Below are 13,054 nucleotides of genomic sequence, written 5' to 3'. Positions count from 1 at the left end.
TGGACGCTGCTTGTGGGCTTGTCGTGGAGATGTGAGACTCCTTCATTTTACTTCTTATTTCTGAGGGGACTAGCAAGTAACTGCTTCTACAAATGTTGCACAGGGTGAATCAAATGCCTTGTTTCTTCCAGAGAACTGTTGGGCAGTTCTATGGGTCATTCAGGTAAGACTCTGTCCTGGTAATTTTCATTGCATGGCAGGATAGTAGCACTGGCTGGCTGGTAACCCTGCTAATGACATCCAAAATACTGGCAATTGTGTATCTGCCTCTGTTTAACTGATGGTGTTATTATTTATTTGTACTACCACAGCGCCTAGAGATCTGAAATGTGTGCATATAGATTTGCTTCTTCCCCCCTCTTTCTTTTTAAATAAAGCAAACCAAAGAATATAGCAAATCTTAATGTGACACTTTGGGACTCTCACAGCTATTAGTTTCTTTATGGCATTGGAATCTTGAAGAGATTATAAAAAAAAAATACTACCACCAGTAAATAAAAATATCAGAACAAAATTGTGTAGCCCTGAAACTGAGATACAGCCAGAGGGACATAAGGGAACACAAACATGAATGAAGAGTGAAATTTTCCTTGCAGTAGTAGCTATAAATATATTTGATAAAACAATAGGGGGAAAGAGATAATCTGTATTCCAGCTGCAAAAGGAAGGAAAGCCTGCTGCTTGTGCCCAATACATTAGAGACATTACAAGAACAGTTTATCTAAGTGAAAATGTGATCTCTGTAATGCGGACAAGGTCAGAGAGAGATCTATAGCAATTTGCTAAGTAAGTGCCAGTCAGGGGCATTACAGCTCCTTTATGCACCTACATTTTACAAGACTGAAACAACAACTGGAGAAGCAATGTTGTATGAGCACATGTATCCTTGTTTTCTAATTGCTCCATCTTCTTTCTGGACATGTAAACCTTCTAGATGGACGTTGGAGGTTTACAAATGTCCGAACAAATTGTGAGAGAGAGAATTCATTTTCCTTTCTTTCAGAGTATTTTATTGCCTTTGTTTTTACACAAAAAAGAATAAAAAACAACAATTTAACAAAAATAGAGCATGTGAGCAAGGTCAGAGGGCTATACACACATTGCCACATGACAAGACTGAGTTACAGAGCACGTAGGGAAGGTCTGGCCATTACTGTTCTTAAGGATTTTTGTTGAGCAAGAATGCAACAACTCTGCTGTATCTATTGCTGCCAGTTTAGACACTCTGGGGTAACACCCACGCCTTCACATTAAAGCCCAAGCAGGAGTAATGCTACTACTGCCAATACTACAAAATGCAAATTTTTTTATTAAAAGATTATTTGGTTGTGTGGCGCTGCCTAGTGGCAATACTGTCTAATGTCACTCTAATGGACAGTACATTTTGGAAGGTTCGATCTCCAGGACCTATCCACACTTGCAAAAATAGCATCTCTTTTCCTCTGCTATGTAATCTCTGGAATAACCAGAATCTTGTTCATGAGGAAATACTGTTCATTAAAACAAAAACTTTCTTTCTAAGCAGTCAACCCTACTCAAGGCAGTGCATTGCAATGAATAATGGGCCTTTCCCTCTGTCTGTATATTCAATCAAATGTTTTAATTTTACACCATATGCCTCATATAGTTTACATGTTACAGATTAAAAATTAGGGAAAACTTTTCAAAAGCACCTACGTGATTTAGGAGCTTAGTTCCCATTTTCAAAACAGACTTTGGGTCAGATTTTCAACAACATTTACATTCCTAAAGATTCAGAAAGAAGCCCTAGTGAGATTTGCAGAAGTGCCTAGGCGTATTAGGCATCTAGCTCTCATTAGTTTCAATGGCATTTAGATGCCTAACCTGTTTAGACACTTTTGAAAATTCCACTAGGTGCCTATCTCTATCTTGAAGAGCACAAATACCTTTGCAACTCTGTTCCATAGGAGCTGAAATTCCATTGACTTTCAATGAGATTGAGGTACCTAAATTCCCGAGAGTCAGTTTTGAAAATAGGACTTAGGAGCCTAAGTCACTTAGGCACTTTTGAAAACTTTATCATCAAGTTTATTTCTCCTCAGATAAGATACTAGTAACTGTTGCACGTAAATCACATTTACTTGCAATTTCCCCATTATCATCAGTATTTTCCTAAAGAAAGTGAGGTGCCTCAGAATGTAGCTTTTTGAGTAACAGTTGGAGGTAAGCACTTGGATATTTAATCCATAAACATCATTCTGTCTTTTGGAAAAGCAATTACTTGTTTGTTTGTGAATAAAAGTAAGACTTACTCAAGTTCATCTTCAGAATCATAGTCAATGTGCCTGGACTCTGGGGCTGTGACATCACTAGCTGACTGACATGGTTTCAGAGTGATGCTCCCGGAAGATGGTAAGGTCTCTTTCCTTTTCCTTTTCCCAAAGAACTTTTTGAAAGATTTGAACTTTGACTTTTTCTTTCCTAAATAAAGAAATATTAAGGAAAGTCTATATGATAGTTTTAAAATTCCAATAGAATTTAATAGAGAATTATGACTTTTTTCTTAGATTTCTTCATAAGAAGTTTTTCTCGGGAGAAGCAACCTGGCCCACTGTGGGGTTGGATTTTTTTGTTTTTTGTTTTTTTGTTTTGTATTAACAGGTCTCTCAAGTCTAAATTGATTGCAAGGTATTATTATTATTATTAGCTGGAGGAATGCATTGTGATGCCTATGGCATGTTAGAAATAACCTATAATACAGGAAATAGGATCTTTTCCAATACTGGTTCCACCTGCCTCTTCAGATAAGATTTAATATAATTACACTATGAAGAAAAACCACTGTGTTAACTGATTGGGATGCAGAGATTTAAATTACAGTTTGGAAACTCAGTGTTGTTATTTAGCAAACTAAACAGTTAAGTTCTGGAAAGGCTTGTTTCCAAATGGCAAAACTAATTTAAATGCAAAAATGTCACCTTTAGGTGGAAAATGCAGTGTCAGGAGGCTAATGCTTTTAATAATATCAGTTTTATAACAAATCCAGAATATTTTAGATGGTAATTATGTAACTCATTGGTTCTCAGAATATTAAAATAGGAATCAAGCAATAATCTTGAAAAGTGATGCTGTGCTGCTCAGAGGGGAGGGAGCTTAAATAGAGATAATTGCAATCTTCTCGTGATAAAAATTAGTGTTTTACCCAAAGCAATCCAACAACAAAAACCCAACACACTCGCAGAGGTGTCTTGCAGGGACATCATGCAAACTAATCCAGGATGGGCACACGTTTCGAACAGCAGAGATTATAACAGTCAACAGAGACAAAGGGCCAAAACTCAGACATGCTGCAAGTCCACTGAAGTGAAAAGAATTATGCCATTTACACCACATCTGAATTTCACCCTAAGAAAGTGTTTTAATTTAAGCATCTGAAAATGTCCCAAAATTGTAACTCAGAGAGAGAGAGAGAGCATAAGCGCATTCCATAAATAAATAGAATCATTACTGTGAGAAGACCAAAAGATACTGAAACTCAAGAATTCTTAACAGTAAATGAATACTTTTCATATACAGATGGAAAGTAGGCACTGTACCTGAATTGTCCTCACCACATCCTTCAGCCTCTCGCAATTTAGCATCCATTATCCTTGTGGAACTCATGTGATAGTCACTAAAAAAGGGAGGGAAGTGGAAGGTGTTTATTCGTTTCAAAGAAAAGTTAGTTTACAATCATCAAATGACCATTTTACACTGATGCACCTAAGTGTATACACCCAGAATGATAAAAATAAGTCATAGGGCAAAGTGCTTTAGTTAATATTGGAATGAATTCCATAGGATGTAGCAAGTTATTAAGACAACTCCCAATCCTGCTCCCATTTCATTCTATGAGAGTTCTGTCACTGGCCTCAGCTGACAGAAAATGAGGTCCCAAACTTTTTCCATAGTGTGTGAACCACCTCTTCAGAGAGAATTTACTTCACGGCCTATTTCCCTTCCTATTTGCAATTGTGTTTCTGCGTTCCTTACCCATTAGGGATCTCATAACTTCTCTGTTGTAACTAGAGCATCTGTTTACATGGACAAATACTATTAGAAAAGTATACTGAATGTAGTTTTATTTTATTTCAATTAAATTTAAACTGAAGGATTGTGGCCCATTGTTGTATAGTTTCTTTTTTTTTTTTTTGACAAATTCACAAAAGGGTGACAGCCTTTTTAAAATTCATTTACTCACCAGAACAATGTAGAAATATAAGTCAAAATTAAAATAATGAACATCTAATCACAGTTCATTATATGTGTAATGATTTTCTTTTAAAATAGTAAGACGATTCCTAAATCATAGTTCTGTCCATAAAAAAAAATCTAATTACTAAATATTTCTAAAGAAATACATGTCCCAGGCTTGGTGACAAAACAAATATTTATAATTTAAAATTCTATTTCAGAGCACCTGTGCTCCTTTTTCCTCCTCATCTGGAGGTTGGCTTTGTTTGCCAAAACCATCAGTTCATGGTAGACATGGTATAAAATAGTAGATACCATTGACTGTGACTCAAATACTGTGATAAATATTCAGACACCATGGTGATTGGTGCCCATATCAGAACCTACATAGAAAAACTAACACATCATGGCTGTCATGGACCACTAAAATAAGAGAAAGCTTCAATAGTAGGCACGTAATTCAAGGACTTAGAGAAATGGAAATGTAAGATTGATTGCTCCAGCCTGAAATATGATGCATTGCCTGAAACATCAGTGGACTTTTGAGCCAGACTATGACAAACCACTACACTACCCTACACTACCAAAGTCGCTGCCATCACAGAATAACATGAATGCTTCTCCTGCCATATTCAGGATCTACATTCTACATCAACCAGGCCAGTAAAATTCATTGAAAATGAACCCTTCCAGAATCACAGTTTTTAATTTTTTTTATTATTTAGCAGAATTAATAATCAATAAAGGTAAACACTGAGAAGACAGTGGGCTCAACACATGCAAATGAGGGAAGGGAGTGCCTCAGGTTAGTCAGCAAGTGCAGTAACTTGCCTGATTAAGGAATGCAGTGAAGCAGCAAGGCCAGGGGTCTTGTCCAAAGACCTTATCTGCCCCTTCACATGGGCAGGTGTGGAGGGAAGGGAAAAAGAGACAGAACTATGAGGAAGCAGAATGGCCAACCCCTGAGCACATGGGACGGAACCTCCCTCGGGAGCGGCCTATGAAACTCCCCAAATCTCCTCGGGAGGCAGTCAGCAGCAGTGATGGAGCAGCCAGAGAAATTCCTCCTGTGCCCAGTACCACAGAGGATTCCCACACCATGTCTACTCCCAACCAAGTGAGGCAGTAGCCTTCCCACTTCCAGGAGCAGCTCTCCCTCGGGGGCAGAGAACAGCAGCAATGGTGCTAGAGCAGCAGGATGCCGGGAGTCTTAGTCAGAGGGTATGTATGTCCCTCTCTAGGAAACGCTATAAAGCAGTCCTAGAGCCCTTTCCATTTTAATTGATGTCAAGCATGTTGGACACTGGGGCCCCCTCCCAGGGAGCTGTCTAGGGAAGGCAGCAGCACGGGGTGCCACCTTCAGTATCTACAGAGCCCTGCTGACATCTCCAGCTGTTGACTTTGCGTGGCATTTATTAGGTTTCTGGGTTTTGGCTTGAGTGTATGTTTGGGCGGTGCCAGTGATTGAACCATACAGGAGAGGCTAGGTGTATATCTCTATATATAGTATGGTTCAATCACTGGCACCCACCCCCACAAACATACATACATATTATATATACACACACACACACACGAAAATACACGAAGATTAATGTGTATGGTATCTAATCAATTATTCATGTTATAGCTCTCCAGTTCTGAGGTGCCAGAAAAACCTCAACCTCACCTTGTGATAATGCTAATGACAGGCATGGACCCAAATCAATGCCTCCATATCCTAACTCCAGACCTTATTTACACTCGGTAGTATCTATTAGACAGTATGAGCTCTTTGGATCCTGCAGTCCCTGCATAAGCAACAGATACTAAGGCTCAGATCCTCAGCTGGTACAAACTGGCATACCTCCATTCACTTTGATTTACACGAGCTGAATATCAGGAATATTATAAAAAGAAAAGGAGTACTTGTGGCACCTTAGAGACTAACCAATTTATTTGAGCATGAGCTTTCGATGAAGTGAGCTGTAACTCACAAAAGCTCATGCTCAAATAAATCGGTTAGTCTCTAAAGTGCCACAAGTCCTCCTTTTCTTTTTGCGAATACAGACTAACACGGCTGTTACTCTGAAACCAGGAATATTATAGACCCTAAACATCCTATAGATAGAGTATAGACCACTCATTATCTGAATATTTGGAAGTCATTTTGTCAACTAAAATTTTGGGTGATAAGCCAATTTGGTGGCATATTCTCACATATAAAGAGATGTTTATGACTAAGATGTTAAAAAGCTTCAGATTAGCAAATTTAAAGCAGCATTTTCCAGTCTACAAGTGAGCTAATTATCAAAGCTCAAATATTAGAAATTTAACTCCTAGAGGGATCAGAAAAAAGATTTGACTCAGCAAAAAAAATGTCAGAAAGGGTCACACTGAAAGATTATAAAAACTCATAAGGAAATTAACAGTATTACTTGTCAATTTTCAGAAAAATCATTCTGTACTCAATAAGTGAGCATTTCAAATTTGGCACAGATATACAATCTCATTTACAAAGTATCAATTCCTGCTTTAGAAGTAAATCTCACTATCTTAAATTAGAGCCCCTGTGATGCCTGCAAACTAATGAACCAAATCTGAACACTGCATGCTAACATTCTAAAATCTAGCACGGCTTTGATTTGGATTTCAAATCACCAAGGCGTGGGAATGTTCAGATGATAAATATTTGCAGTTTGGATTCAGAGCCAGCATTTGATTTAGTTGTTACAGACCTATCACAACCATCCACATTCATTTGTATGAAAGAACACAATACTCAGTGGAGCAGAAGGTCAGTAGTTTCTCATGAAAGTTGTGTTATGAAAACATACTATGTGACTAGGACAACAAGGTGTGTCAATATCTTGATGATGACATGTCACAAAGAAATTTGTCCCATTCAATCTCACTACTACAGGGGAAGGAGTTTCAGGCTGGCATTACTAAATAAGGATTCTTTTGCTGTCTTTCTTCCTTCCCGCACCCTTTTTTAAAAATTAAATGAGTTCAGAGGTAAGAATTAGACTTGGGGAGAAAAAGCAAATGAAAAGAATATAAGAGAGAATGTGGCAATGTGATAACTGTTAATTTGCCTCTCTCTCCTACGGTTGATATATCCAGATATTTTACAATTAGACAAAATAACATTTTATTGCTAATGAAAAACTTCAATACAAATAATATTTTTAAAAGCATTGTTAAAAATAACTTCAGTGGGCGGAGGATCTGGCCCTTAACCCTCAAAATATTGTGAAATGTACTAAAACTTGTACCTTTAGATTACAGCCGTGTGTTAATGTGGGCTCAGGGTAGGCAAATGGAGGCACTCTCGGGGTATGGAGGAAGCCCAACAGCCAGGAGTCCCTAGCTGCAAGTAGCTACAGCCACAGAAGCCACATCAGATCCAGCCAACTGGGGGTCTCTTTATTCCTCTCCACAGAGCTAATCCTGACATGAGGGGCACTTTGCATGGGCCATGCTCCTCGCAGTCCCCTCCCCCAGTCATATGACTCAGGGAAGGTAAAAGCAGGAACATTAGGAATGAAGCAAGGTCACAAATCCATAAAACACTTCACCTGCAGCAGAGCAGAAGAAGCAGCACCCAGAGCAGGAGTTTCAGGATACAACTGAGGGGTTCCCTAGCCTTTTCCACAGACCTAGATCTGACATCAAGCCTCGTGCAGTTATAGATGGGGAGGAAAGTAAAAGTGGGAATTCTTGGGAGGGAACAAGCTCAGAAAGCCAGCAGAGCTTCCCTAGCAGCAGCAGTGGGAGTAACAGAACCTTCACGGGCAATGGTGATGTTCCACGGCCCAGGTCTTCTGGCATGCCAGTCTTACTGTGGTGTCATGAATCCAGTCCCAGGAGACCAGGATTTGGAGCACATCAAAAGCACACAACTATTTTTCACCTCCATAACAACCAGCTAAACCCCCAAGTTTATCTCTGAAAACAGGGAGGATCGTGATACAGAGATATCACAGTGGGTGGTGGGAGGAGGCTGGAAGGTCACTTGAGGGGGAGGGGAAAATCAGAAAAATGGAAGTATGTCAAGCGAATATCCTCTAGTGAAAAGCACAGCCCAACTGAATATCCCCTCCTGTTGAAACCTTCTTCTAGTGACAGGTGCCTTCAAACTGACCCTCCCTTCCCAGCTGCAAAAGCCTTCTTCAACTTCTCCAGTGACAAGCACTTCCAAACCAACCCTTTCCTCATGACAAATGCCTCAGCCCTCCTGTTGATAAACCTTCCTGTACTTACTAAAGATAAAGCCCCTCCAACCCACACCCACCAGCTATAAAACTCTTCTGCGCATCCCTCACAACAGTTTACAATATTAAGAAAAATGCCCCATTTTTAGGCTCCTGTGAAGTGAGTCAGAAGTTCCCCATCTTCTTCCCACCCCCCAGTTTGGGACCTGCACCTCCTGTTCAAGGATCCCAAGCAAACAGAGGCAGAGCAGAAGAAGCAGCACCCAGAGCAGAAGTTTCAGGATACAACTGAGAGGTTCACAAGAGGAACACAGCCAAGGGGCATCAACATGTCTCTACTTCCAAAGCCGGAGATAGAGAAGCAGGATACCCTGATACAGGTGGCAACTAGTTCTGACTACTGAGACCACTGCGGCTACTGATCTATACAAACCACCTGTCTCTACTGTCACCTTCCTCCCCACTGCCCCTTTTGTCAGTTAATTCCCCTCTTTTATATTGTCTAAACCCTTGGTGGCGACCTCCCTGGGGTAAGGGACTGCCTTTGTATTGCTAGTTTGTAAAAGGTCTAATAGAACGGGGCCCATGATTCCTGCTGGTATTGTGGTAGTACCTAAGGACCTCAAAAATAAAATGAGAAGGACCCTGCAGAAAAGCAGATGAGAGCGGTGGAATACACCTGGCTTCATATGCATCCCTGACAAGGACTTGTGCTAACATTTTAACATTTGTCACGACCAGCGTTTCAGTCATCACAGATCAGGACAGAAAAATAGCAACACCATGTACCTACTGCCTCTTCCATTTTCTTACGAGAGTTCTTAGTCAGATATGCTGGATGTGGCTTCTTTGTTTAATTCTTTTATTTTGATTTTGCAGTGTACATTTTGCCTCAGTTATCAGACAACCTGAACTCTCATCCCTAGTGCATTTGTAATTATTTATTTCCACAGAATGTGCAGACTCTCTGGGTAGCATCCTCAGAAAACCTAATGCAACAGCAGCAGTCAGCAGCACACAAAAAATTACAAACACAACAAATTTCTATGGGGGATGGAAGGGGAATCTGCAACTTCTCCCTCATATTTTCAAACCATGTCAAAGACCATTCTTTTTTCTATGAGTTCAAAAGGAAAGGAGATAAACTCTTTATAAACATTCCTCCAGAGCAGCCTGTTAAAAAGTAAATTGGGAAAAAAAGAGCACACTCTAACAAAGAATATATAGAGTCATACAGCTGAGGTCAGAAAGGACCACTATGACTGTGGAGTCTGACCTATAGAATTGCACCCAGTGATCCCTGCAGTGGAGGAAATTATTCTTTCCTACCATGTAACTGAAAGCTATTGAGTATTTATGGTAGGGAATAATTTATGGTTAAAACAGAACATATCTTGTAAAAGGTCATGCCTTGTTCAAGGGACAGGCTTAGTTTCCACCCCCTTCAAACAGGATGCAAGCGAAAGCACACCACACCACCTAAAAGGCCATATGGGGGAAAAGAGAGAGTTTAGGAGGCATAGCAAAATCAACACAAAATGCACTATACTCAAGACATAACCCCTCTACTCACCACATTATAAATTTTTCTTTTTACAAAGTTGCTGTTTTAATAAATGTTTTTTCATTTTTATTTAGGATTGCCAGCCCTTCACGATTGGCCTGGAGTCTCCCAGAATCGGCATCTATCTCCAGGTGACTGTTTAAAGCACTCCAGGAGATTTTAATAGGATATTTTAAAATAATGACATTATGTCATGTTGGGGAAAAAAAATCTCCTGGAATAGCTTCAGTCAGAGTTGGCAACCCTATTTTTATTCTATACAGTAGAAAACAGAACGAGCTGGATGGCTATCTGATACGATAACAGGATAGCATCTCTTGTCCTTTCTTGGAACAAACACTGGAATGATGAGGGCAGGGCTACTTTGTATAAAGTTCCAAGACCCCAGAAAGTCAGAATCTTGCTACACTATTTAACTGTTCATGCTGTTACCTGTAATTACACATTTTTCAGGTGTGCATCAGCCTTCTTTGCTGATGGAAATGAAAGACATATTTTGCTTTTAAAATGGCATTAAAATAGTATCCAATGTACACGAACAGTATTTTAGCTAAGAAACTTGTTCTACAGACAGTGCAGCCTTTTCATACACCAGCATGCAAAGATGACTGAGAGCTGAGTTTCAGGAAAGTATCGGAAACTTATTGCAACTATCCCTTAAAGCAGTAAAGAAAGAACGTAGAATGTCTTGGTTTAATTACCGAAGAATTACATCTAAACTCCACAATCAGCAATTGCAATTATTCTTGAATTTAACATTCCTGAAACTATTTCACAAAAGCAATTGTTTAAAAACCTATTATTATTCAGAATGAGTGGAAAGTCAAATTGTTATTGAATCTCAATGGCTTCATTAAAGAACACACAAGACAGCATACATTGCTCTTCCCTTTCACTTTGAAACCATGAATATAACAAATTGTATACATATACACACATACTTTCTAGGTGAAAGAAAGAATAAAACTCTCTTGGAACCAAAGGAAACCCTACAGAATTCCACAGTATTGTATATACTACAAGTGGCTACATTAATTAAGCACGTTTAGGGCTTGATCCTCTGAAATGTTGAAATCATTGGGAGTTTAGGATGCTTTGGCACTTTGCAGGAAGTGCTTTGTACTTCACAGGATCAGGCCTTTAGTGAGTTTTAGCTGCTACTAATAAAGCTCAGTGGACCAAATTAGCCAATGAAGTCACAGGAATTGCACCTGCATACAGTAGGTTTGAACCCAGTCCATTGTTCATAATATTCTGCACATTTTCATTAATTCTGAGCCCTTCCATGTTGCATCGACTATTTGCTTTCAGCTTCCTAAGGTGTGATCCAATCAGTGATTTCATTAAGCTCCATTAGAAACTAACAACAGCAAAACCTTTTCACATTTCACTGTAATCACATGCAATAGTTTCCTGCATTGCACAGTTATATCCCAGGGCTACTTGCTGTTGTTTTGCCAAGAATTTATTGAAAAGTGCAAACTACAAAATAAAGAGGAAAAGTGCATGCCATAGTACAGAAGTGGACACACTTTACTGAATTATTCAGGAATTCCGACAGGGCGAAGGTAAAACCAGTCTAAGTAAATGTCTGCACAATGCATACAAATAGTCCAAACACTGCTTGTTATAAACAAAGGAGGTGATTAGAGAACACACAGAGGTAAATAGTATAATTATTAGACAACCCTTTGTGGCTCTAGAAAGATATACCAGCCTGCCATCTAATACTAGACAGAATACGAGAAGGCTGATTTCTAGCATCTGCTCATCCAAGATGCCAATACTGGCCCCCTACCTGCAGCACGTCCAGTTTTACTTCATGCTAGACCACATCACTCTGCAGAACCTGCTGCTATTATGCTCTAACCTGGAGTCACCTTGGATGCACTTGTAAAAAGAAACCAAGTTTCCAATCCCAGGACCAGTCCTCCTCCTCAATCATTCTAGCAACAGGTAGCAGTGTGAAGGAAGTGGGCCTCTGGCTGCTGCTGGAGCAGCAGTCTGAGGAAAACTTGTTTCCACAGGGAGAGTGGCCACCTTCTCCACCATTCTTCACTCCTCACCACATTCACGCTCTAGATCTTCAGCTGAAAATTCAGAAGCCAGCATCTTCCTCATCATACACAAAAACTATCCAGGAAGTTCTGACACTGCCAATGCAATCTCAACTGCTGGAATCTCCCCAGGCACCAGAGTTTGCTTACTTAACAATAACTATTATCCGGCAAACACATTCCGCACTCTCTCATTTCACTAAACCCATAGGCCAAATGCAGAGCTGAACAGGCTGCTGCTTAACAGTTTGCACTGGACTCATTCTAAAGGGGTGCATGCAGTAGCTTTTTAGTGAGAATTACTGCTACTTTCTTTAATTCCCCTCCTCCCCACAACTGAATGTGAACTTCTTTTTGCTGAGCCCAGGTTGGAGGTGGATGAGATTACATTCCATGGGCCTTTCTGCTTTCTCCGTCCTGAATGGATGCCAACCTGATAACATTACCTCAGGAAAAATAGCAAGAGATTTTGAATGCAAGGCCATATTCACACAATGGCCTCCAAACTGATTTCAGCCAGTCTCTGCAGAATACGATCCAAATTGAAGAAACTTTTCAAAATGAAAGCAGAGGATTCATTTTGTGGACAGTGTGAAGGGTTACTTTCTGTCCACTTCCTATCAAGCTACATTGCTATGTTCCTCCTCCTATGCTTAATCTTGCTCCTCAGTTTAATCAAAAAGAACTATGAGCTTTTCACAAATCTAACAGCTTCTGTTGGTCTGGTAGGCTCCTCATTTTCTATATATACACATACAAACCTTTCCATTCTTAATATCTGTTTATGCCATTCGCTATATTTGTATTTTATGTTTGAAATAAAGAGAATTTTTTTCAGGCAATCATTCTTTTCCCTATCCCTGCATTTGAAAAAATAAATACTGTCTCTGCTCCAGATCAAGGATATGAACTCAGAATTTAAATGGAAACTGTAACACAAACAGTGGAACTGGAGTCGGAGGGCCCAAGTTCCCTGGAGGGACTGTTATTGAGGGGACAGGTCAGCAGGAAAATAGGGAAAGCGGGAGGTGGGGTGGAAACAA

The 13,054-nt window shown here is 39.7% G+C and overlaps 1 protein-coding gene across 1 annotated transcript in view; it reads right to left on the bottom strand.

Annotated features, from left to right (window-relative positions):
- Window positions 1–3,624, bottom strand: part of CRACDL (CRACD like) — a 35,825-nt gene extending 32,201 nt beyond the window's left edge. The window contains exons 1-2 of the mRNA XM_077807114.1: window positions 3,558–3,624; window positions 2,274–2,442 (exon numbers count right to left, since the gene is read on the bottom strand). Coding sequence (XP_077663240.1) covers window positions 2,274–2,442; window positions 3,558–3,624 — 236 coding nt within the window. The remainder of the gene's footprint in view (window positions 1–2,273; window positions 2,443–3,557) is intronic.
- Between the last annotated feature and the right edge of the window lie 9,430 nt (window positions 3,625–13,054).

The sequence above is a fragment of the Eretmochelys imbricata genome, chromosome 1 (assembly GCF_965152235.1).
Source record: "Eretmochelys imbricata isolate rEreImb1 chromosome 1, rEreImb1.hap1, whole genome shotgun sequence".
Classification (NCBI taxonomy): Eukaryota; Metazoa; Chordata; order Testudines; family Cheloniidae; genus Eretmochelys; species Eretmochelys imbricata.
Note: the sequence above shows the minus strand (reverse complement) of the source record. Positions and strands in the feature narration are given on the sequence as shown.